Source organism: Hypanus sabinus, chromosome 23 (genome assembly GCF_030144855.1).
Source record: "Hypanus sabinus isolate sHypSab1 chromosome 23, sHypSab1.hap1, whole genome shotgun sequence".
Taxonomy (NCBI): domain Eukaryota; kingdom Metazoa; phylum Chordata; class Chondrichthyes; order Myliobatiformes; family Dasyatidae; genus Hypanus; species Hypanus sabinus.
Window position 1 is genome coordinate 55765843 of NC_082728.1, and position 26470 is coordinate 55792312.

Here is a 26470-nt window from a genome sequence, read left to right on the forward strand (position 1 = left end):
GGTACAATGTTGTTTGTCATATACATTAATGATCTGGATGATGGGGTGGTAAATTGGATTAGTAAGTATGCAGATGATACCAAGGTAGGAGGCATTGTGGATAATGAAGTAGGTTTTCAAAGCTTGCAGAGAGATTTAGGCCAGTTAGAAGAGTGGGCTGAATGATGGCAGATGGAGTTTAATGCTGATAAGTGTGAGGTGCTACATTTTGGTAGGAATAATCCAAATAGGACATAGATGGAAAATGGTAGGGCATTGAAGAATGCAGTAGAACAGAGTGATCTAGGAATAATGGTACATAGTTCCCTGAAGGTGGAATCTCAGGGTGGTGAAGAAAGCTTTTGGTATGTTGGCCTTTATAAATCAGAGCATTGAGTATAGGAGTTGGTATGTAATGTTAAAATTGTACAAGGCATTGGTAAGGCCAAATTTGGAGTATTGTGTACAGTTCTGGTAACCGAATTATAGGAAAGATATCAACAAAATAGAGAGAGTACAGAGAAGATTTACTAGAATGTTACCTGGGTTTCAGCACCTAAGTTACAGGGAAAGGTTGGACAAGTTAGGTCTTTATTCTTTGGAGTGTGGAAGGTTGAGGGGGGACTTGATAGAGGTATATAAAATAATGAGGGGGATAGATAGAGTTGACGTGGATAGATTTTTTCCATTGAGAGTAGGGGAGATTCAAACAAGAGGACATGATTTGAGAGTTAGGGGGCAAAAGTTTAAGGGTAACACGAGGGGGAATTTCTTTACTCAGAGTGGTAGCTGTGTGGAACGAGTTTACAGTGGAAGTGGTAGAAGCAGGTTCGGTATTGTCATTTAAAGTAAAATTGGATAGGTATATGGACAGGAAAGAAATGGAGGGTTATGGGCTGTGTGTAAGTGTCGGCATAGACTAGAAGCACTGAGATGGCCTGTTTCTGTGCTGTAATTGTTATATGGTCCCTTTTAAAACTATCCACTTTCAGAAGTCGTCAGCCATTCCATTCAAAGTAAATAGTTTCTTGGTGCAAGCGCAGTAAGTAAACAGTTTGTGCACATTTCAAATCTTTAACTACACCAACATACTATAAAAATATTTATTTTGGTTGCATGAACAGAGTATTTGTTCTTGTAGATGGCCATGTGAAATTGCCATGATGGAGCCGACTTGGGTAGTCATCCACAGCTGTAGTGGAAAATGTTGGACCTCTGTGGGAAGCTGCTGATGGATCAGTAGATGCCATAGGTGGGCTCTTGGCTGTCTCTGTATCGGTCCAAGTACCGGAGTGGCTTACCATGTGGGTACTTTCTCTGAGCTGGATGGTAAGCTGGAGGAAAGTCATATTCAAATATTGGCTCCTTCATATCTGCCAAATACAAGGAAATTATTGATCATTCTCTCCTTCTCTAACTTGATTTCTTCCATCCCTTTTTCCAGCACTGGAATCACTGATATTTTCAATTCTGTTTCTTGTTTCTCATAGAATTCAAATACATAATAAATTCTTTCCCTTGACAGTCTGACCTGCAGTCCTCTGTATTGAGATAGGACTGCACTATTTCCTCCATTCCTAAAGCGGCCACCAAGAGGTTCAATTTCTTCTTTCATTATAGTATATTGCAAATTACAGCCCAAACTCCACCAGTACTTCTATAAATTACTATAAAAACTGGACAGCCTTGAGTATCAGTATGCTGTCAACCCCTGAAGCTGTTACAGCATCTTTTGAAGCTTTTGATTTTTCGGAGCGAAGTGAGTTTTTTTATTACTCGGATTAAAGAGAGGCAAGACTGCACAGGCATGTGACGTCAGCCAGTAGAGCGCGATAGGTTTAAAAAGGCAAGGAATCTTCAATGGCTTTTGATTTGGAGCAAGAAGGCTGCAAGTGAACTGCTAATTTTTTGGAGCAAAGGGAGTATTTTTTACCACTAAAGGGAGGCAAGACTGCTCAGGCGCGTGACATCAGCCAGTAGAGCGCGAAAGGTTTAAAAAGACCACCATATCCAACAGGCAGTGGAGTGAGAGGCAGCAGAGTAATAGGACTTTGACTCAACAGGGTTAGGCAGTAACAGGACGAGACGAGGTAGGAAGCATGTGTGTGAGGCTAGTTTTCTGTGCTCAGTGTCAGATGTGGGGGGTCCTGGAGTCTCCCAGCCTCCTGGACGGCCATACCTGCACCAGGTATGTCGAGCTGCAGCTCCTGAGAGACTGAGTGAGGGAAGTTAGGGATGCAGCTCGATGACCTTCGCCTAGTCAAGGAGAGTGAGGAGGTGATAGGAGTTATAGGCAGGTGGTTACATCAGGGCCATGGGATACAGACAAGTGAGTCACAGTCAGGAGGGGGAAGGGGAAGAATCAGGTACTAGAGAGTACTCCTGTGGCTGTACCCCTTGACAATAAGTACTCTAGTTTGAGTACTGTTGGGGGTGGGGTGGGGGGGGGGGGGAAGACAGCCTACCTGGGGGAAGCGGCAGTGGCCATGCCTCTGGCACAGAGTCCGGCCCTGTGGCTCAGAAGGGTAGGGAAAGGAAGAGGAAGGCAGTAGTGATAGGGGACTCTATATATAGTTAGGGGGTCAGACAGGCGATTCTGTGGACGCAGGAAAGAAACTCAGATGGTAGTTTGCCTCCCAGGTGTCAGGGTTCGGGATGTTTCGGATCGTGTCCAAGATATCCTGCTGTGGGAGAGAGAACAGCCAGAGGTCATGGTACATATTGGTACCAATGACATAGATAGGAAAAAGGGAAGAGGTCCTGAAAAAAGACTACAGAGAGTTCGGAAGGAAGTTGAGAAGCAGGCCCACAAAGGTAGTAATCTCTGGATTACTGCCTGTGCCACGTGAAAGTGAGAATAGGAATAGAATGAGGTGGAGGATAAATGTGTGGTTGCGGGATTGGAGCAGGGGGCAGGGATTCTGATTTCTGGATCATTGGGACCTCTTTTGGGACAGGTGTAACCTGTATAAAAAGGATGGGTTGCACTTGAATCCCAGGGGGACCAATATCCTGGTGGGGAGGTTTGCTAAGGCAACTGGGGAGAGTTTAAACTAGAATTGTTGGGGGTGGGAACCAATCTGAGGAGACTGGGGAAGAGAAGGTTAGCTCACAATACAGAAAGCTTGTAGACAGTGCAAGAGGGAGGATAGGCTAGTGACAAGAGAAGGGACATGCTCAGACCGAAGGCTAGAGAAGTGTCTATTTTAATGCAAGGAGTGTTGTGAACAAAACAGATGAGCTTAGAGCATAGATCAGTACTTGGAGATATGATGTGGTGGCCATTACAGAGAATTGGATGGCTCAGGGACAGGAATGGTTACTTCAAGTGCCGGGTTTTAGATGTTTCAGGAAGGACAGGGAGGGAGGCAAAAGAGGTGGGGGCGTGGCATTGTTGATCAGAGATAGTGTCACGGCTGCAGAGAAGGTGGATGCCATGGATGGATTGTCTACGGAGTCTCTGTGGGTGGAGGTTCGGAACAGGAAGGGGTCAATAACTTTACTGGGTGTTTTTTTACAGGCTGCCAAATAGTAAAAGGGATAGCGAGGAGCAGATAGAGAAACAGATCCGGGAAAGGTGTAATAATAAGAGTTGCCGTGATGGGAGATTTTAACTTCCCAAATATCAATTGGCATCTCCTCACAGCAAGGGGTTTAGATGGGGAGGAGTTTGTTAGGTGTGTTCAGGAAGGTTTCTTAACACAGTATGTAGATAAGCCTACAAGAGGAGAGGCTGTACTTGATTTGGTATTGGGAAATGAACCTGGTCAAGTGTCTCTCAGTGGAGAGCATTTTAGAGACAGTGATCATAATTCTATCTCCTTTACAATAGCATTGGAGAGAGATAGGAACAGACAAGCTAGAAAAGTGTTTAATTGGAGTAAGGGGAATTATGAGGCTATCAAGGAGGAAATTGGAAGCTTAAATTGGAAACAGATGTTCTCATGGAAAAGTCTGGAAGAAATATGGCAAATATTCAGGGGATATTTGTGTAGAGTTCTGTATAGGTACATTCCAATGAGACAGGGAAGTTATGGTAGGGGTACAGGAATCATGGTATACAAAGGCTGTAATAAATCTAGTCAAGAAGAAAAGTTTACAAAAGGTTCAGAGAGCTCGGTAATGTTAGAGACCTAGAAAATTATAAGGCAACTAGGAAGGAGCTTAAGAAGGAAATTAGGAGAGGATGAAGGGTCTCAGCCCGAAATATCGGCTATGCTTCTTCCTATCGATGCTGCCTGGCCTGCTGCATTCCACCAGCATTTTGTGTGTGTTGCATATATGAGGAATGTTAGAAATGAATAAACTTAGCCCAGGAAGTCATATTGCATCAAATAGTTTCTCCACCATTCCCCAGGGAATGCAGCATTCATATACATTTACCCCTATGGATGGCCTCTATGTTGGAGTGTCAAACATCAGGAGCACATAATCAGTTTCCAATTTGAGCTGCATCAGATAGCAAGTGTCATTCTAAGGGTGCACTTGGGGGAAGGGGACATCAAAGAATCAAGTTTATTATTATTTGTTCTTTTGTGGCAGCTCCACAAAGGTGGAGTGTATTGTTTTTCCACCACACATTATTCGTCAGTGGCAAAAAGAAGTGATTTCTACACAGGGTCTAAATATCCTGATAGGTCCCAAATACACAGCAAGAGGAAAATTAAGGGCAACTTTCACTGGCTTCAGTACTGTTCTAGAGAGGTCACCCAGTTCTACAACCGTTTTTTTTAAACCACACACCTTTAGCACACAATATGGGAGAATGTACAGGGACTTACCGAGAACGTTGTGGAAAGTATGCGTTACAGACTCATCCCAGCGACTCTGGAAGAAAGTCATCCCAGCTGGAGTCATCAGATCCTGATGTTTCTTGTAGAAGTCAAATGTTTTAAAGGTTCGCATTTTCAGGCTGAAACTATGAATACATAAGTAGTGTATAAGAAATGCACGTATCAGAGGAAAACTATTCCATGGCTTACTCAGGAATGTAGACATCTAATATCAAACAGACCAATCACAAAGAAGGGGATTATAAGCAATTAAGAACAGAACACATTCACAGGGTGACACACGTATACACATGCACAATCTCAAAGATTGTCAGACATTGTACAAGAGAGATGATAAGACATTGGAGCAGAATTAGGCCACTCAGCCCATCAAGTCTGCTCCACCAGTCCATCATGGCTAATCTATTATCCCTCTCAACCCTAAGGTGAATAGTTACACCATTTTTCCCTGGAGGAGTGTTAAACAAAAGGGGAAGATTTAAGGTGAGAGGGGAAGGATTTAAAGGAGATCTAAGAGAATTTTGTCCACACAGAGGGTGGTGGATATATGAAAGGAGGTGCTAGAACAGATAAGAAGGCAGATACAATTGCAATGCTTAAAAGTCATTTGGACAGGTACATAGATAGGAAAGGTTTAGAGGGATATGGACCAAATGCAGGCAAATTGGAATAAAGTAGTTAGGCATCCTGGCCAGCGTGGATGAGCTGGGTTGAAGGGTTTGTTGTCTATGAATCTAATTTATCTACAATATCTAAGATACAACTTAATTCAGTTTTAATCAGAATCAGCGTCAGTATTCATACCATACGTTGTAAAATTTGTTCTTTGCGGCAGCAGTACAATGCAATACATAATAATATAGGAACAAAACTGAATTAAAGTATATATTAAATAGTTAAATAAGTAATGCAAAAATCAGGCAATAGAAAAGTAATGAGGTAGTGATCAGAGGCACTAACCGGGTAAATACAGAAGTGAGAGAGCTTCATGATGTTAAAACTAGGTAGTCAAATTCTATTTCCATTTATTTTGGCATATATAGTGCAATACTTAATACTGAAAATATCACCAAGAGCTCAAGAGACATGGCAGACATCGTGGTAAGTGTATTCTCTTTGCACTATGCTGACTTAAGTCCAGTCCTTAAACACTGAGATTACATTTGCAGCTGTTTATTTAACCTTACCAAGGGTTTGACCTGGAGTCATCTTTGAAATTAATTGCTTTATCTTGTTTAAAGAGAATGAAGATGCATCGATGATATCCTGTGCCTTTAGCAGGAAAAGGAGGGCAATAGTGGCAGATGTCCTCTCCTTCTGAAACCGCATTCCCCGGAATATTACCACTGCATAACAAAAAAATATAATGAAATAAACGGATCCAAATTCCTTAATTTACTTATTTCACCATTTACAGATGTTATGAATGTACCAGAGCTCTGAGGGGCCGAAGGGGCGGGAGCAGCCCCCTCCTTCCGGAGAATCGCAAGATCGCTATTAATTCGGGTCTCAGACCCAGGAAGTGAGAGACAATGCAACGGTTTTGGCCATTGTTCTCACAGGCAACTGTGGGACGTGCATGTCCCTGCTACGTGACAGCTACCATGGATATGGACACCCTCGGGCAATGTGGGGGTGGGGATTGCATCACCCTACTTTGATGGACATCTGCAACTCTGCAAGTCAAGATAAAAGGGGACTGCAGGAGGCAGTACCCCAGCGACGCACCAGAAGGACACCCTCGCTCAGTGCTCTCGTAATAGCTGGAAGCCACTCAACGCCACGTGCGCTCCTAACTCCTTTGCCTGTGGAGCGGTTGGCTGATAATACCGAGAAGGACTTCGAACTAACAACAGGGAAACAACGTTCCCCTGATTTTACGGAGTGGCTTCATAAAGACCCGGGCAAGTTTTTTCCGTTTTTCACCGATCCCTCCAAAACACGTGAAACCCAGCGATTCCCCGAAAGGCTAAAGTCTGCAGACTTCTGAGTGATTTTTATATTTTCATCGGACAATCTATTAACCCCTAGACAACAGTACAGCTCACTTCTTAATGATGATTATTACTATACCCGCGCTTTAGATTGAGTATTGACAACGTGCATTATCTGAATGTTTGTATTAACCTTACTTTTGTGCCCCTTTATAAATAAAAACGTTTGAAAATAATGACATCAGACTTCAACGGACCTCTCTATCTTTGCTGGTAAGTTATCCAGTTACGGGATACGTAACACAGAACAGACACAATAATGCACATTAAAAACTTAACACATACATTTGGCACGGATGGGATTTCAGTAAATGCTTAACTATCACTGAGTACATTTTTAGGGGAATGATGGCAGAAAAAAGTACTCAGTTGAGTACTCGAGGAATCAACTTTCATTCATGCTAACACACTAACTAAATGCCAGACAGCAGATAAAACCAAACCAGAAGGGTTGGGGTAAAGCAAGGAAATAATTGATAAATCCAAGGAGATGACAAGGGAACTACACAAACACCAAAATCATAGAAAATTTATGACACTGAATGAGGCTACTCAACCATTGTACCTGTGCTGATTAAAAACAACTATACAATCAAATCATGCTTTCAAGTGTTAGGTCTGTCTCAATGATAGGTCCTGAGCTACACATCCAAGTTCACCCAACTTTTTTAGCATTTAACCTAAATCTATACCATCTGCTAAGGAAAGTAGAGTCTTCTTATTTACACACCCAATAATTCTGAAACAATTCAATTACGACTCATCTCAGCTTCCACTGCTCCACAAAAAACAAACGGAACTTGTAAATCTTTCCAAGTTGTACTGGGCTATAACTTGTACAGTCCTTACAATATTCCTGTAAATCTCCTCAGCGCCTTCACAATTTCATCTAAAGTGTTAACTAGAACAGTGTGCAATTCTCAAACTATAGTCTATTTATTACTGTATACAACTTTACCATAATCACCCTGCTCCTTTATTTTGTGCCAATCTAATAAAGGACAGAATAGAACATAACATGGTACAGCATAGGGACAGGCCTTTGGGCCCAACTAATTCCTTCTGCATTTGAAATGTCAATATCCTTCCAATTCCTGCACATTCATGTACCTATCTAAAAGCCCTTGAATGAACCCATCATATTTGCCTCCACCACCAATCCAGGAAGTGCATTCTAGCCACCTGTGATAAAAACTTGCCCTGCACATCTCCTTTAAGCTTGCCCCCTCTCACCTTATATACATGCCTCTGGTATTAAACATTTCAATCCTGGGAAAAAAATACTGGCTGTCTATTCCAATCTCACACGTTTTCTATATCCTGAGACCTGCCATGCTATATTTAAGATGCTATGGATATACAGTATACTCCAAAGTCTCTCGTTTCTTCCCACACAGTTTACCTGCCATTTAGTTTACATCTGCAACCCTTGTTGCACCCCCTCAGGGGATAAACTCCCCTTCTTTGGATAATATTATATTCTTTGGATTATTTTCCACTTTTCTGCTCAACTCACCAGATCATCTCTACCTTCCTACAATTTACAACTCTCCTTAGTCAACCCCTGGGCATTTTTTAATATCATCTTGATAATGTATCTTACATTTATGTCTAAATATTAAAATGTTGCACATAAAATTCTAGTTGAAAGTAAAATATTGCAAGAGACAGAAATTTGAAAATACGTATTAGTAGTAAAGGGTGTATAGGCACAGCAAGTATGTCTGCTGACAAAAAGATTAATGCTTTCACTCAGGAGAGGCAAATATAAAGCCTGGAAAGTTGTAATGTGTATTTTTATTAATTATGTATGTGGATATCACTGGAAATAGCAACATTCCCAGTAATATCCATACCTGCTTGCTCCCAAATCATCCCCATTGGTAACCCTGCAGATACCCACAAGCAAGATTACATAAAGACAGCAGAATTCATTCCTTGAACAAATTGATCTAGCAGGTAGATTTTTTTTTTAACAATAACATGATAGTTTCAAGTTTACCGTTATGGAGAGCAGTTTTTTTTGATGGAGGAAAGGACAAATAAGCAAAAACTTGGTCGGGTACTGACTTTAAGGAAACTTGTCAGCCGGAATAAGTGACAGTCAAAAGTAAGGGAAGTCATGATGGTGCCTGACATCTTGGCAACTGAAGATGTGTCTTCTGGATTAATTAAATTGGGGATGCTATGGAAACCAGAACTGAAAAAGTATGTTTCTTGGATGGATAAAGGAAATTGCAGAGATAGGGAAGGCCAAAACCACTGATGTACTTGGAAATGAAAATGGGAACTTTAAAACAGAGATGGTTTTCAACCAGGAGACAGCTTAGGTCAACCAAAGCACAGATGATCTAACACCAGGACTTCAGTTAGGATATAGTCTGCAAAGTTTTGGATGATCTCATGTACAGAGAAAAGCTGGATATGATCATAATAAATAATAATAGGAAGTCTACTTCAATCAACAGCATCCAAATTTAATGAGTTTAGGTATTGTGTGTCATAACTTGATATTTTATTATTAATATATTTCTGTAGCACCCAGTACTCCAAATGGTAAAGATTATTAAGCAGATCAGATGGAAGTTATTTCTTGTTACTGAGTAAAATGATATTAGACATGGAGAACAACATTTAGCTCCCATTGACAATACTCACACAAGCCAGTGGATGTACTCTGATTCATTGTCTCTCAGGTGTCCATCTGAAATACAAAACAACCAAAAGAGGGTGGCACAATTTAAGTAATAATGAGCTTAATTGTGAAAATTAAACAAATTAATCAGAATAATCTTCTTGAAAGGTCCAAAATGTGTGGCTTTTATGATATGAAATGACATACTTTAAAATTCTCATGAGCAGATCCATCCATGGGCTTGCATTTCTTTGTCCTCCAAGCCCATATCCATTTGATCTCTTGCACATCCCCAGTCTCTTTTACCTTTTACCCCTCTAATAACTTGGTTACATTGAAGTTCATAATAAATAGATAGTATCATTGTTTTAGGTGATACATTGTAGGGAGGGAGAGGTGGGAAGTTAAGAGCCCAGGAAGAGAAGTTCAGACCATGGACCAGCAGGGGGAAAGCTGATAGGTAGCTCTGGGTTTCACTGTTCCTCACCTTATAGCTGGATATTGGTGACCAAGCTAGTATTAGTTTTAGTGCACTACAAAAGATATGATATGGAAGGAACAGCAAGACAAAGTGGAACTGATTAAAACTAGTCCCAGGTCCTGGTGAATTGCCCCAATTTGCACTTCCATAGCCACACTATCTCAATTCCAGTCCCTTTTCTGTCTGTCCTCAGTTCCTTCCTCCTCCAAATAAAACACTCTCCCAGCACTCCATTCACTCTATTCCACTTCTACGACTTCCAACATCTGTACTCTCCCAGCCATTTAACTTCAACCCCATGCTCCCTTCCCTCAAATCCACAATCTCTTCATCTCTGTCTCTCAACCTCCCAGCAACCACCGACTCTCTGCAAGTATTTGAAACCAATTTAAGCCAATAAAACATGTTGACATCCTTGAGAAGATATCACAACAAGGCTGGGGTTCCCAACTTTTTTTATGCCATGGACCCTTACCATTAACTGAGGGGTCGTGGACCCCAGGTTTGGAACCCCCACAATAAGTGAGCCAAAAAAAATACAGCAAAAAACTTTTCCAAACTATGATGTAATTGTTAAAATCTTGAATTGTATTGGGAGAGAACATTCTGAGCTTCACAGTTTATAAACCAGTTTTTAAAACTAATAATCAAAACTGGTTTGTAGCAAAAAGTTATGTATACTTAGATATGAAGGCACTGCTGGTTACAGATTCAACACTGCATGGTATTGTGTAAAGTACTGGTAATTTTATAACACCATGATTAGAGTTCTTTGGGACCCTCCAAAATCTTAAACATCTTCCAAGGATTTGACTCCAAGTGCCCAAGCAGAAGGAAGTTACAGTTCCTGCTGGACATTATCAAACTGAATTACTACACTGCTACTGGTGCCTTTGGAACAGCAAAAGCCAGAGAGAGAAACTAGAATTACTGTAAATGAAATGAACTTCAAGAGATGATCTTTTTCCCATAAAGGATTGCAGTTATGTTTTGATGGCTTTTGAGTTTCAGTTCCACTCCAATTCGAGAGAAATGCAGACCTGGATTGGTAAACAGCAACGTCCATAGGGAACCCTCTTCTGCCTCAAATGATACCTTGGGAACATTTGTAGCCTGGGAAAGACAAAGGAAAATTGGTAGGATGTAGAATCAGCACAATCTGCACAAATGAATGTAATGCTATTCCATAACTCAAAAAATATACTGTACAAATGGTACTATTGAAACAGCATGGATAGAGAAACTCCCTGATCAAAGTAAAGAATATTCATTTTGTCTTTTTATCCAAAGACTCCGCTCCCAGCTTCTAAATTTCCTAGTCAGGAACAACAACTACTCTCAGTCATTTTCAGAATTTTGTAAATTTTACTGAGATTGTTTATTATTCTTCTAATGATAATAGACGTTCATACAGAATCTACATCCTAGGAATGAATCAATTGCCCAGATTTGTAAATCCTTCTTTAAATACAGAAATTAATTTTGCACTCAGTGTTCCAGTAACTAATGGCCAAGTTAAAATTAATTGAATTAAAAATACAATTATTAGGGAATAGTAACCATTCAATATTCTCATGATGTACGTTAGTTATGTATGGAGTGTATGTGAATTAAATAGTCAACTGAACTTGGCCAGTCATACCTCTGTGGGAGTGACTACGTTTCCAAAATATACTGGCATGGAATAGTCCTGACAGTCATAGTGAACACGTAGCATCACACGTGGAACGAAGGTTGCACCATTGAACAGGTCTCTAAAAACTGCATAATGTTCGCCAATGTTCCTTAGATGATAAGGGCCGTTTATTTTCTCCCAATCAGCATTCACTTCATCCAGTGGAATCAATACTGCAAGAATAGAGAACTCAGCTTAATTTAGGAACAGCTTAGGATAATCAAGGTTGCTCTGCCATTCAATAAGATCACAGTAAATCTGTTACATCATGGCTTTAATTTTCTGCACCACAAAATCATATTTTAATAGTCTGTGGACCCACAAGGCTCTCTGTACCTCCACTGTATGCAGCTTTTCATCAGCTCTTTTGCTATTATATTGAATGAACCCATACGACCTATTAAATTCAATTTTCCAACTCATTTAACACATTATTATCTCTGTCATTTCTTAATTCCATCTGTGTCCTAAGTTGACACAGGATTGCATTGTAACTAAACTTACCAAAAACTATAAACTAAACTGTCTGATCAAATCATTAATAAGTACAGCAGGCCAATAATTATAGGACACTACCAATCAACCTTGCCAAATATTGTTCTGCCCTGTTAAATCTACCCCTATTTTCCTGCCAACAATTAAGTTCCTAACAACAACATTAGTTTTGCTTCATTCCTTGAATGTTATGTTTAATAATGGTTTCCTAGGAAATATTTTATAATGTCTTTTGGACATCCATAGACTTTCTGCATATTCATCACCCACTATTCAAAGCCTGCACACATTCGCCATTATCCCCTCATGATTTATATCTGCTGACTCTGCAATTAAATGGATCCCGAATGGAATACAGAGAAGTCGACAGTGTGGAGGAGGAGCTGAAGTTAGTTGAAAAAAGGACAGGACTTGGTGGTTTTCACGGCACCACAAAGATTGGTGGCCACATGAAGACAAAGATGGGTGGTCATCAGTGCAATGGGATTAGGATCCAAAGGTTTCACAGTGATGAACTTAAAAAGCAGAAGTGGAGAGGGGAGATAAACTGGAGAGGTGTTTCAGGAATGGAAGATGTGGTAGGCAACCAGAAACACCTGAAGTTGACTAATATTCTTTTCAATCTTAGTGGAAGGAGCAGGGAGCCCTGAATAAGGATTCAAATTGAGAGTAAAATGAAAAGAGCCAGTTACCATCTCTTACAACCCAGGAGGACCCTTGAAGAAGAGGTAGTTGTGGAGACCCAATAGTGCTTTATGCTCCTTTTGTTCTAGCTTTAGTTTACTTATAATAAATGTCATGGACTTTCTTTGAAATTTCTCCACATTATTTGTTAACCCTTCAGGGTTATTTTTACAAGTGTACAATAGAGTTTCCTGGAGACTGCTATCTTCCAGTCTCCCTTCAGCCTTTATTTTAGTTCAGTAGAAATGGGCAGACGCACGTGGTTCTGATAGACAAGATGCTGTGCTTGGACAGTATCACAGCCAGAATAATCCTATTTGTGCGGACATAAATCAAACTTGCAGAGGCAACTTAACCAAATGCTCACAACCACCATCTAGTTGAATCGAAGCAAGTTATAAATCCAGACTGAGGACTACAAATAGGGTTGCCTTGCTTGGTCAATATCGTCTTTTAGTCTTTTACTTCTCAATACTGACTTACATGTCCTGTGCCGTGATGCTCTCTCAAGATCACTGTTGTTACGATTTGCCCTGAGAATGCGTTTACGTTCCTTCAATTCCTTTTTCCGAGATCCTCTAAAATGAGGGAGACCGATATCAATTTTCTCTGGAGCTATAAGAAATGCAATGGAAAATCCTGAAACACAGGAGCAAATCCCTCTGCTGCTTGAGAGGAAGTTTATTTTTACAAGTTCTGCTTTTTTACAACAGACTAACTATATTCCAAGTACATTGCCAATTAAGCAGCAAACCAGACATTTTGATTAAATTACCTTATACAAACCCAAGTGATCTATGTACAACAGTCACAACAAGCAGGCCAGTCAGTGACCTGAGAGAAGAAAGGTCACGGTTCCACAACATCCCATCAACATCTTCAGGATTAGAATCAGGTTTTATATCACCAACATATGTCATGAATTTCATTGTTCAGTTATAAACACTTGTGGTTATTGTTAACATGATACATTTCCCCCCTTATACAATACAACTTACTAGGCTTTTGTATGTGTTGTTGAAAAGTCCGCCACCAGGTGGGTTCCTTCTTTTTTCCCTCTGCCACCTGCAGATACCTTGAATAGCTGCGGTATTTCTCCAGAGACTCCAGGTCGGTTACATCAATATCCTCATTGGGCATTGGCCCAAGTGGAGCTGTACGTTTAAGTAGTACGGCTAAAGGATAGGAAGACACAGTAAGATATACTGGAATAATTTGGGTTCACTCAGTATAATGTAGCAAAATACCATTATTGTAGTTTAGACCAAGCAGAGATAGGGAAGGTGATCAGTAAAGATCAAAGATACAAGTTATTTTAAGGAATTTGCTTAAGACAACATGGTTGATAGTGCAAAACAAACTTCCAGATTGCAAGACAATATCGAAAACTACAGCAAAATACAGGCCCTTCGGCCCACAAAATTGTGCCGAACATGTCCCTACCTTAGAAGTTACTAGCCCTCTATTCTTCTAAGCTCCATTTACCTATCCAAAAGTCTAGTACAATAGTCAATAATAAGACTTATTACATAGAATGGAAGCAGCAAATTCAGTGCTGCATGTGGTAGCACTCACACTCTTAGGAAAGGCAAACTAGGCATAATAAGTGGTGAGATGCTACAAAATATAAATGAAGATAAATCGTGGAAAAGATGTCCACAACATCCTGAAGAAAATGGAACAGGTACGATGGTAAAATGGCAATCTGAAGACATGCCCTTATTAGTCAAAGAGATGTATAAAACTGCTAGAGTACTGTGCACTGTTCTGGTACTCCACTTTAGCTTTTGCTAAAGGATGCAAAGGAAATTTTTAAGGATGTTGCCAGGATTAAAGGAGATTTATAGATATGGGGGAATTGGGATGGTTGACATAATTTTCTTTGCAACAAAAGGAATTCAATCTAAGGGTTACAAAAAAGTTAACCAGAAATGCACAGCCGACGTCTCGAATACATACTAGCAGATTACATGGGTATAGTCTAAATATAAACTGAAAGTCAGTAGGTCAGACACTATTTCTGCAGAAAGAGCCTTCGATCAGAACTTGTTTCGAACCAGTTAGCTCTGCCTCAGTACAGGCCGAGACTCCTCACAACGCTCTCTCCTCGGGCGACAGCAGAGATGCTACTGCATCTCGTCGTCGGGGCCGGGTTAAGGAAGTGAGGACGGTCATCAGGTTCCCATGGTGACCCCAGACGACGCCGCTGTTCATTTAGAGTTCGACTCAACGAGGATGCTGCAGCCCAACGTCATCTTACTAACCTGTATTTGTCACCATCCTGACTGGTTTCACAACCTCCGGGAAATGAAATAAACCACTCTGCAATCCCGGACGTAGCCTCACCAACGCCGCCATCTTCTTTTCACTGGTCCGCCAAAACCCGTCGGCCCCACGGCATCAGTCTTCCTACAACATCCCAAGGGTGTCCTCCAGTATCCCGACAGGCACCAAAGCTCGTTCCCTTAACGTAAACCCGAACAGCAACTAGACGTCAGCTCGGGTGTTCTGGGTATTGTAGTCGCCGATGGCAAGAATTGCGGAGTGAGCGGTGTGTCCCCGTAATGTGATTGAAGAGAGCATATGGCCTGAAATTTAGATGGGGAGTTAAACGATGGTATGGAATGGCTTTTGGCAAGAAATAAAAGGAAAATGAGTCGGGGGAGGGGAACGGATTCGGATGTGCAGGGATTTCGAAGATGCTGTCGATGATGATTACTTAGGTATCTAATTGTGACAAAAATCTTCACCCGGTTAGATTGGCAAATGCTATTGAGAAGGATATTGGTAAAGTAAAATCAGCATTAAATCTCAGCAAAGGTAGGGTGTTGATTTAAAACAACAGGAGAAATTACTGAAGATGGCTCTGGGTGGGAGTAACATTGCATCCGTTACTCGGCCAGTTACCCTCCACCGTCGCGGTGTTTTTAATGCCAACGAGCGGGACTTGTTCTTGCAGGGGAGATTGCGATGCACAAAATGTGGAGGTGAATATGAGAGTTGTGAAGTTGCTGCAACTATGCGGATGCTGATAGTGCTGCTTATCAAGTCAAGTCAAGTCACTTTTTATTGTCATTTCGACCATAACTGCTGGTACAGTGCATAGTAAAAATGAGACAGATTTTTTCAGGACCATGGTGTTACGTGACACAGTACAAAAATTAGACTGAACTACGTAAAACACAGAGAAAGCTACACTAGACTACAGACCTACACAGGACTACATAAAATGCACAAAAACAGTGCAGGCATTACAATAAATAATAAACAGGACAATAGGGCAAGGTGTCAGTCCAGGCTTCGGGTATTGAGGAGTCTGATAGCTTGGGGGAAGAAACTGTTACATAGTCTGGCCGTGAGAGCCCGAATGCTTTGGAGCCTTTTCCCAGACGGCAGGAGGAAGAGATTGTATGAGGGGTGCATGGGGTCCTTTATAATGCTGTTTCCTTTGCGGATGCAGCGTGTAGTGTAAATGTCTATGATGGCGGGAAGAGAGACCCCGATGATCTTCTCAGCTAACCTCACTATCCACTGCAGAACCAGGCAGTGATGCAGCTGCTCAGGATGCTCTCAATACAACCCCTGTAGAATGTGATGAGGATGTGGGGGGGGAGGTGGGAGATGGACTTTCCTCAGCCTTCGCAGAAAGTAGAGACGCTGCTGGGCTTTCTTTGCTATGGAGCTGATGTTGTGGGACCAGGTGAGATTCTCCGTCAGGTGAACACCAAGAAATTTGGTGCTCTTTACAATCTGTACTGAGAAGCCGTCGATGTTCAGCGGGGACATCTATGTGCTATGTGTGTTATGTGTTTCTATGCGCTGTGGTCAGTCCAACAGTAAAGGGAGGAAATAAATCTAATAGACTCGGAATAGTGGTGGATGCAGCATCAAGGTATTTGGATTTAGTGCGAATTACTGCAGAACGGGTACATGAAGTACTTCAGAGAGAAGATTTGGGGAATGACAGTAGAGGGAATGGGCTGGTGGTGGATGGCAAATGGGGAATGGGCCACTGGCATGTCAGTACCTCCAGTTGAACTCTGTTTTTTGTGTGCTTCCCCCTAGCTGTCAGTCTGTGGTTTTGTATTGCCATGTGCCCTTGTTTGTTTTCGTGCCCCTTGTGCTCCTGTCTCTGCTCCTGCTCTACTCCAGGCCCTGTATTACTGAGTACTCCGCCTCTCACCTGTTTCTCATTGTTACCTGTTTTGCTGCCACCTGTGGCTCATTGTGCTCCACCTATCATCTGCCTCTCTGTAAATTGCTCAGTGTATTTCAGTCCTGTGTTTTCACCTGTTTGTTGCTAGATTGTGCCAGTGAGTTTTCCTGAGACTTTTTAGCATATGTATCTGTACTCTTTCCATCTAAATATTGACTCTGCCTGTTTCCTGATTCTGGTTTTTGGATTTCTTTGGAATTTTTTTATCTCTGCCTGAACGTTGATGCTGGCTTGTTGCTGCTCTGGATTTGCTACTCAGTAAATATCACAGTGCACACAGTAGTTGGTTTGTGATTGGGTCCCTGCTTCAGTGCCCTGACAGTGCAATCTGGCCAGGATGGATCCAGCAGACCCTGTTTGTCTGAGAGCTGTCCTGAAATAACAGGGAGTGATGCTGGGGAAACACCAGCTGGACTCTGTGTGCAGGGCAGTGGGGTTGCTTTCTGCCAATGTGATCTTGTGGCCCAGACTCAGTCACTCCAGCTGTCCCAGAGTGCCCATTGACAATCTGTGACTGAATTTTCTGCCGGGTCCTACACGTTCTCGCTCACACCTCCCATCCAAGAGCCCCGTCTGTCTCCTCTAGAAAAGTACTCAGATGAGCCCAGTACCTGCTGCTCTTACCTTTCCCAGTCCACCCTCATTTTTTGAATTACAATCAACAATATTTCCGACTGATCGAGGCAAGGTGGCCTACATCACCACCCAACTGTCTGGTCGGCGAGAGAATGGAGAACAGCCATCTGGGAGGCAGGCTCCCCTTTCTGCAGCAGTTTTCAGTTATTTTCTGAGGAGATGAGAAAAGTGCTTGATCGCTCCAAACATGGGAGAGAGGCTGCCCATGAAGTACTGCATATGCACCTGGGGCGCAGATCTGTGTCAGATTACGCAGTAGAGTTCTGGACCCTAGCCACCTCCAGCAGCTGGAACTCGGAAGCACAGTATGACACCTTCCTGAATGGCCTCTCTGAAATCATCAAAGATGAACTGGTTATCCAGGACCCTCCTGCCACCTTTGAAGCCCTGGTGGATTTGGCCATCCATATTGATTTTCGCCTTTAACAGTGCCACAGAGGGAGGGGTTCCAGAGGGTCCCTGGGGGCACTGGGTGAGTTCCAAGCTCCTTGTCAGTCTACTTTGCCCTGCTGTTTGCCCCCATCTACAATTCCTGTTCCAGAGCCCGAGGCTATGCATGTGACCATACCTGCGTGACACTGACTGAATGACAAAGCAGAATCAGCACCTGCTCCTGCCAGCCAGGACACTGGTGTGGAGGGGTGTTTTATCGATGCCGGCTTGGCTGCCCAGTGGGGATTACCTGTGTCTGCTCTCCGGTCACCATTAATGGCCAATGCCTTGAATGGTCGGAGACTGGCAAATATCACACATGTCACAACTCCGGTAAGACTCAGTTTATCCGGCAACCATCATGACAGTTAAACCTTTATGTTTTTGACTCTCCTCAAGCTCCCATTGTTCAAGGCCATCCCTAGTTAGTTAAACACAACCCCCACATTGACTGGCTCAGTTGCAAGATTGTAGGCTGGAGGCCAATCTGTCACTCCCACAGCCTCCTCCATGCTCAGCTCCCCTTGTCTCCAAGCCCAGATCCCCTCGAGGAATTTCTGGACCTCAGTGCCATAACCTCCTGAATATATGGATGTCAAGGCTGTATTCAGCAAGTCCTAGGCCACTTCCCTGCCACCTCGTCGTCCATATGATTGTGTCATTGACCTCTGAGATGGAGAAGATCCTGAGAGGCAGGATTTATGAACATTTGGAGAGGCATAATATGATTAGGATGTCAGCATAGCTTTGTCAAAGGCAGGTTGTGCCTTATGAGCCTGATTAAATTTTTTGAGGATGTGACTAAACATGTTGAAGGTAGAGCAGTAGATGTAGTGTATATGGATTTCAGCAAGGCATTTGACAAGGTACCCTATGCAAGGCTTATTGAGAAAGCAAGGAGGCATGGGATCCAAGGGTCTGAGTCCAGGTTGACTCTGTGGTTAAGAAAGCATTGGTCTTCGTCAAATGTGGGATTGAGTTTAGGAGCTGAGAGGCAGATGATAGGTGGAGCACAATGAGACACAAGTGGCAGCAAAACATGTAATAGTGAGAAACAAGTGAGAGGTGGATTAGAGCAGCAGCTGAGACACGAATAAGTTTGACGTCAGTAGTAGGTAAATTATTGGAAGGAGTACTAAGAGATAGGATCTACAAGTATTTGGATAGACGGACTTATTAGGGAGAGTCAGCATGGCTTTGTGCGTGGTAGATCCTGTTTAACAAATCTATTAGAGTTTTTCGAGGAGGTTACAAGGAAAGTGGATGAAGGGAAGGAAAGTGGATGAAGTGGACTTCAGTAAGGCCTTTGACGAGGTCCCGCATGGGAGGTTAGTTAGGAAGATTCAGTCACTAGGTATACATGGTGAGGTAGTAAATTGGATTAGACATTGGCTCAATGGGAGAAGCCAGAGAGTGGTAGTGGAGGATTCCTTCTCTGAGTGTAGGCCTGTGACTAGTGGTGTGCCACAGGGATCAGTGCTGGGTCCATTGTTATTTGGCATCTATATCAATGAGCTGGATGATAGTGTGGTAAATAGGATCAGCAAATTTGCTGATGATATAAAGATTGGAGGTGTCATGGACAGTGAGGAAGGTTTTCAAAGCTTGCAGAGGGATTTGGACCAGCTGGAAAAATGGGCTGAAAAATGGCAGATGGAGTTGGAGACAAGTGTGAGGTATTGCACTTTGGAAAGACAAGCCAAGATAGAACATACAAGGTAAATGGTAGGGCACTGAGGAGTGCAGTAGAACAGAGGGATCTGGGAGTACAGATACATAATTCCCTAAAAGTGGCATCACGGGTAGATAGGGTCGTAAAGAGAACTTTTGGTACATTGGCCTTTATAAATCAAAGTATTGAGTATAAGATTTGGAATGTTATGGTGAGGTTGTATAAGGCAATGGTGAGGCTGAATTTGGAGTATTGTGTGCAGTTTTGGTCACCAACTTACAGGAAGGATATTAATAAGGTTGAAAGAGTGCAGAGAAGGTTTACAAGGAAACTGAGTTACAGAGAAAGGTTGAATAGGTTGGGACTTTATTCCCTAGAGCGTAGAAGAATGAGGGGAGATTTGATAGAGGTATATAAAATTATGATGGGTATAGATAGAGTGAATGCAAGCAGGCTTTTTCCACAGAGGTTAGGGGAGAAATAAAAGAGAGGACATGGGTTAAGGGTGAAGGGAGAAAAGTTTAAAGGGAACATTGGGAGGGTGCTTCTTCACACAGAGAGTGGTGGGAGTGTGGAATGAGCTGCCAGATGAAATTAAATGCGGGCTCACTTTTAATGTTTAAGAAAAACTTGGACAAGTACATAGCTGAGAGATGTATGGAGGGATATGGTCCAAGTGCAGGTCAGTGGGACTAGGCAGAAAGTTTGGATTTGTGCTTTCAGAGGGCGAGGGCAAACTGGGGAAGATTTTCCAATGTGTGTGAAAAATCATTTGATCAATTATCTCTAGGTGATGCCAGAGACGAAGACCGTCAGAATATAATTTCTAGATAGTGTTGGGCAGCCCATCAAGCCAATCCTTTTGTTACGTACCCCGTAACTGGGTTTCAGACCAGCAGAGAAAGAAGAATCCGTTGGAGTCTGGTGGTACCAAAACTAAAGGTGTTTATTAGTAAACTACACAATACAGTATCAAAAATGCAAATATACATATAAAACCAGTTAGCAGTAATAAACCTAAAAGTGTAAGAATAATAATAAGCAATAATAAACAAGCTCTATCGATGTCTAGGGGTAAATGAATTGTCATAGAAGAGTATAAAGTTCAGTTCAGTTCATACATGCTGAGTTAGTTATGGTTGTTGTGTTGTAATCGTTGGAGAGAGAGCGAGGGATTAGTCAGCTGCAGCAGGCAAACCTTCTGTGGCTTTCATAACCCATTGTGTCGTTGTGGCCATTCAGTTATGACCCCTCCGTCCTTCAGCTAGACCATTCTAATGTGGTGGACTCGTCACTCTGGCATGAGTGGACACACACACGTCCCCACCGGCCCTGCTGTCACACTGTGAGCTTTATTGACCGATCTCCTGGTTTTGCCTCCAAAACCCCCACCTTTCTGTGGGTTCACAACACTCAGTCAGTGTCCACTAGTGTGTCTGAAGGGTGTCTCTCCAGACCTGTCTTTTATCCCTACTAACAGGGTCTCAGCTATCCATCAACTCTGAATGAGTCCATCAAATCAGGCCACTCCTGCTGTCTCCTGAGTAATGTTAATGAGCAAAGTTAAGTCCTTGTAGTGAAAGGTAAATAATCCAGGAAGAGTCAAAATACAATAAATCAACAGTCTCTCTCTCCCTCTTATCTGTAGCAGATGTTCTTGCCTGGGCTTCATCTCTTTCTCATTAGCAGCATAGCAACAGCAATAGTTCAAAGTTCTCGGGGGGGGGGGGAATGGTTAACTCTGCATTCCATTTCCATCAGGTCTGTTCATCACTCACAACACTGTCCAGGAGAGATGGTAAGAAATGTGTTCCTTGGTGGACACAAGAATGTACAGAGCCTATCAGAGACTGGAGGTGGGCTTTTTAGGTTTTGAAATGCAAGAAGAATTCTGAAGAAAAGAGTGATAGCAAAGAGGGAGCTTGGGATGATGGTGCCTGATGGTGATTTCTTTCTTTGCCTCTCTGGAAACAGCTCTATTTCTATCTTTAATATTTATTTTCCTTTCAGGGTTCTTTTGAAGACCCTGACCTAGAATTACACATTGACTTTGGTTCTTTGTGGGAATGGGACCCACTCTTGGAGCTTCATGACTGGCTGTTTTTCAATTATGCCAAGGACACGGCCTAGAAGACTAGTGCGCCTTCAGGGTTCTGGATTTTTGTTGCTCTGGAGGTGGCAAACTCAAGATCAGTGACACCGCAAAAAACTGGTGTGTTGTGGGAGTACATAAAGGATTGGCTGTTGGCTGTGTCCCCAAAGACCCAAGATCTTCGGGCATAGAGCTCGGAAAAAGTGATACAACAGACATTTAACAGCATAAATCGGCGAGTTGTTTTCTTAAGTCTCCCCTCACTGTGAAACGGGGACACCTCATTTATCCTTATTAAGGAGAGAGAGCCTGTGGAATCCCTAATACTGGATGGACGAGTAGTTTTTGGAGTACTGCAAGTATGTGTCTTTATTGATGCTTTGCTGCATGCTTGAGGGTTTGGTGGAAGGTGCAGATGCTTTTTTGCTGGTGGGGGAGGGGGCTTGTTGCTTTACTGCTGCTTATGCATGAGAGGGAAGGGAGCTGGGGGGGTGGGGGCTTTGGGGTCCTAACATTTAACTGTCATTCATTCTTTGGGGAACTCCTCTGTTTTCATGGACATTTGCAAAGAATTTCAGTATGTATATTGTATACATTTCTCTAACATTAAATTGAACCGATTAGCAATGGTAAATGGACAATTTGGAGAGGCTTTGCTTATCAACTGGAAGGGAAACTGGCAGGACAGTGGAGTGGAGAATGCTGAAGAAAATGAACATTGTCAGATGTTATAGTCAGCTTCTAGCGTTAGTGGAGCATGGAAATTCGACGACAATGGACAAAGAAAAGGCGAAATGTCTGAGAAACTCATTTGCAAAGAGACTAGACAAATTCAGGGATGAGTATGTTAAGAGAGGACAGTGTATTTTGAAGGAGAATGGTAAGATATGTGAGAAACGAGATGTTTGTGAGTGCCATGGATGAGAATTTTACGTTGTGTTATGATATGGCAACAATGAATATGGAATTGAGACAGGTTTTTCAGGAACAAATAAACATTTATTTAAACTCTGCTCAATAAAATTGAAAAATAAACAAACAACTAACTTAACCGAAAGTTAACTGCTAAACGGCAACTCGAACAGTTCTTAAAGCGATAAATGCGAAAGTCCAAATGATTTAACAGTCAATTAGGAGCGACTTTCCTGAAGTTATGAATTCCTCGACGACGTGACGTTACTGCTGATCCCAGCCAAAATATGCCTTACCCGAAGGATTCACGATGAAGGAAATAAAAACGGCTTGAAGGAACTGACCTTTCCCTTGATGAATAACGCTGCGCCCAATCCTTCCTGCTCTTACAGTGGGGGCTATCTCAGATTCAGATCACTATTTCTGGAACGAAGATCCAATAAGGTCGATCCTGTTTTACCGCTAACGACACCAACTTTACTCGATCCTTTGGGTTTCTGTACCTTTCCCTGTTTTATACCTGTTGAAAACAGGCCATCACATGACCTCACATTGGCAGGAAAATTACATCATGTGACCTCACACTGGCAGGAAACTACATCACTTCACCATCACAAAACCATTACCCTGCACTCACCGGATACTCAATTACATCATGATCATGTGACAGTCATAAGATACCTATGTGATATGTAACACCTCCCTCCAAAAAAAATTTGATCCGTCAAGAGTAAAATTTTAACAATTAACTATTTACAAAAAAATTAATAAAATCTACAACATGTACAATATACACAGTATTATCATATAGCACCTTACAAATTACTATGCAGTAGGAGTGTTACAAATGTTAATATCACTCCGCTGTGGGTGCTAGCTATCACTGGAGTGGGCTAGCACCCACAGCGTCTACAGCCCAAGCCCAGATTTGCCTCACCAGTCACCTCCAGACCCACAGTCACAAACCCTCCACCTGACAGAAGTCGTGGTCGTCTTTGACTCTGAAGGACGAACAACAACAACAACAATATCATTCCATAAGAAAATTACATTGTACGTTCAACATCTAGATAAACAATCAGCAATCACACTATCTTTGCCTTTAATATGAGTTATCAAAATATTATACTCCTGTAACATTAAACCTTTGTTGCTAAACTGGAGTTTGATATATTTCCTTAACCATTTTCCTTACTCAAGCCCGGACCTACAACATAATCAAGCTAAGTCTCAGTGGCATGACCAAATTCACTTTTAGCTAAATTAATAGTTAAGTTAGCTTTTGAAAGCCTTTCAAATAGTTTCTCTACAGCAGTAAAACACACACAGATACTTTCCAAGTATCATTTCCTGTAACTAATTCATCAATACAGACATCTCCAACATCTACATCACGTGAAGCTACTGTGGTTCTTCTAGGAACATCTGGAAATAAATCCCTATACTTAAGAATTAATTGCTTCATCTGCTGCTTCTGCTCTGGCTGTAAATGAGCTAATTTTTCGTCAATATTTTCCAGAATTGTTGAGTTTGGTAATCTGGCAGAAATAATATTGAATTTAGAATGAGTTTCAGATGAATTATCCATTAAGTTCCTAGTGAGATCAGACTCATTATTATTGACCACAACAGTCATAGTAGCAGATTGTTTCTCATAATATGCTTTTATCATATTTATATGGGTTGGCATTCTTCGATCTGGTGTTTTTATCACATAATCCACATCATTAACTTTAGACATAATTTCATAAGGACAATGAAATCTAGCTTGTAAAGGATTCATTTGCACCGGGAAAAGAACCAACACCTTATCTCCAGGCTTAAATGCTCTCATTTTAGCTTCTTTATCATACCAGGTTTTCATTTTCTCCTGGGCTGATCTTAAATTTTCCCTGGCCAAGCTACAAGCTTTATGTAATCTATCCTTAAATTTTAAAACATAATCCAGCAATTTAGTGTGTACCTCTTTATTAATCCATTCTTTTTTTATAAGGCCAAAGGTCCTTTAACTCTGCCCAAATACAAGTTCAAATGGACTAAAACCTAATGATGCCTGTACTGACTCCTGTACTGCAAATAGAAGTAAGTATAATCCCTCATCCCAATCACTTTCATTTTCTACACAATACGTACTAATCATAGTCCTGAGGGTAGAATGAAACCTCTCCAAGGCTCCTTGTGATTCTGGATGGTATGCAGAAGAGGTAATCTGCTTAGCTCCCAGTTTATAAACTATCTGTTGAAATAATCCAGACATAAAATTACTCCCTTGATCAGATTGTATTTCCTTAGGCAACCCAAAGTAAGTAAAGAATTTTATGAACCTTTGTTACAGTTTTAGCTGTTATATTCCTAAATGGTATTGCCTTTTAGTTTTTGGCAATGGGCCTACGCAATCTATAATAATTTTAGAAAACGGTTCACTGAATGCGGGAATAGGTTGCAGTGGAGCCACAGGAGTAACTTGATTAGGTGTACCCACAATTCGGCAAGTACGACACGTTCTGCAAAATGTCATCACATCTTTTCTCAAACCAGGCCAGTAAAAATCTTCAAAAACCTTGTTCACAGTTTTCTTCACTCCTTGATGTCCACCCAAGGGCACACTATGAGCTAAAGTTAAAATCTCATTTCGATAAACTTTAGGAACAACTACCTGGTGAACAACCTTCCATTCATCGCTTGCAGGAATTGTAGGTGATCTCCACTTTCTCATCAACACTCCTTTCTCAAAATAATATCCTATTGGCACCTTATCAATTTCACTATTCGGGGGAGCTTGTTCCTCAGGGTCTCTACTCTGCTCTGCTATCATCTCCTTCTGAGTCAGAGACAAATACTCATGGTCAGACTTACTCCAAGAATCTTGATCAATGAAGGTAAGAAAGTTTCTGACACATCCTCAAAATTTGAATCCCGAGTTGAACAGTCATGGGTAACAACCTCATCCCGCACATCAAGCTTTTTAGCCATAGCTCGCGTTACAACATGGGAGGAATCTGTATTAGAATCCATCTGTGGTTCCTCTGACTTTATTTTCAAATACACTTCAGGAAAAACTTGTCCATTTGCTAAGTCACTCCCCAACAATAGAGAAATGTCATTCACAGCTAAGCTGGGTTGTAGTCCTACTTTAACCGGTCCTGTAACTAACCCTGACCTTAAATTTACTCTATTCAAATGTACAGGCATAACGGCACTCCCAACACCTCATTTATAGTTTACCTCACCAGTGTCAGACTAATCACTAAACTTTAACACACTGTCTGACATCAGTGATTGAGAAGCTCCACTATCCCATAGGATTTTTATTGGCACCGTAGGGATCCTCTTTCAAGGATACAAATCCTTCAGTTATAAAATGATCATATCCCCTCTTAACTTGGTCAGACTCTGACAAAGCTTCATGTGTGTTTATCAAACCCTGTGGATTTACAGGTGTTTCAATATGTTGCACACAGGCATCTGGGACTGCTTCCCTCTTCTTTTTCATTGAGAAACAGTTAGCTATTATGTGACCAGGTTTCTTACAATAATTACACATGGGACCAAACTATCTTTCCTTCACATGTTTTCTTTCATCCTTACCTTTCTCACTAACTTCTGATTTAATTTCTGGTTTACCTTGACTCTCTGTGTTATTTTTCCTTTTAAAAGTTCTACACTGATGGAATTTATTCTTATGGATTAAGGCATACTCATCTGTTAATCTAGCAGAATCCTGCAATGTAGCAGTGTCCCTTCTATTTAAGTATGTTCTTACTTCAACAGGGA

General features: G+C 41.7%; 1 protein-coding gene and 1 long non-coding RNA gene across 3 annotated transcripts in view; one reads left to right on the forward strand and one right to left on the reverse strand.

The window, feature by feature from the left end:
- Positions 1–1068: 1068 nt before the first annotated feature.
- Positions 1069–15163, reverse strand: mrpl38 (mitochondrial ribosomal protein L38). Its single transcript, XM_059948907.1, has 9 exons — positions 15001–15163; positions 13735–13911; positions 13220–13351; positions 11525–11730; positions 10923–10995; positions 9425–9470; positions 5960–6118; positions 4761–4897; positions 1069–1352 (listed from the first exon to the last, which is right to left on the reverse strand). The coding sequence occupies exons 1-9, from the start codon at positions 15092–15094 to the stop codon at positions 1216–1218; spliced, it is 1161 nt and encodes a 386-aa protein (XP_059804890.1). The 5' UTR covers positions 15095–15163; the 3' UTR covers positions 1069–1215.
- The window catches only part of LOC132380208 (uncharacterized), a 45538-nt gene continuing 34222 nt past the window's right edge, over positions 15155–26470 (forward strand). For both annotated transcript variants that reach the window (XR_009507701.1, XR_009507700.1), the window contains exons 1-2: positions 15155–15353; positions 21703–22143. This is a non-coding gene — a long non-coding RNA (uncharacterized LOC132380208). The remainder of the gene's footprint in view (positions 15354–21702; positions 22144–26470) is intronic.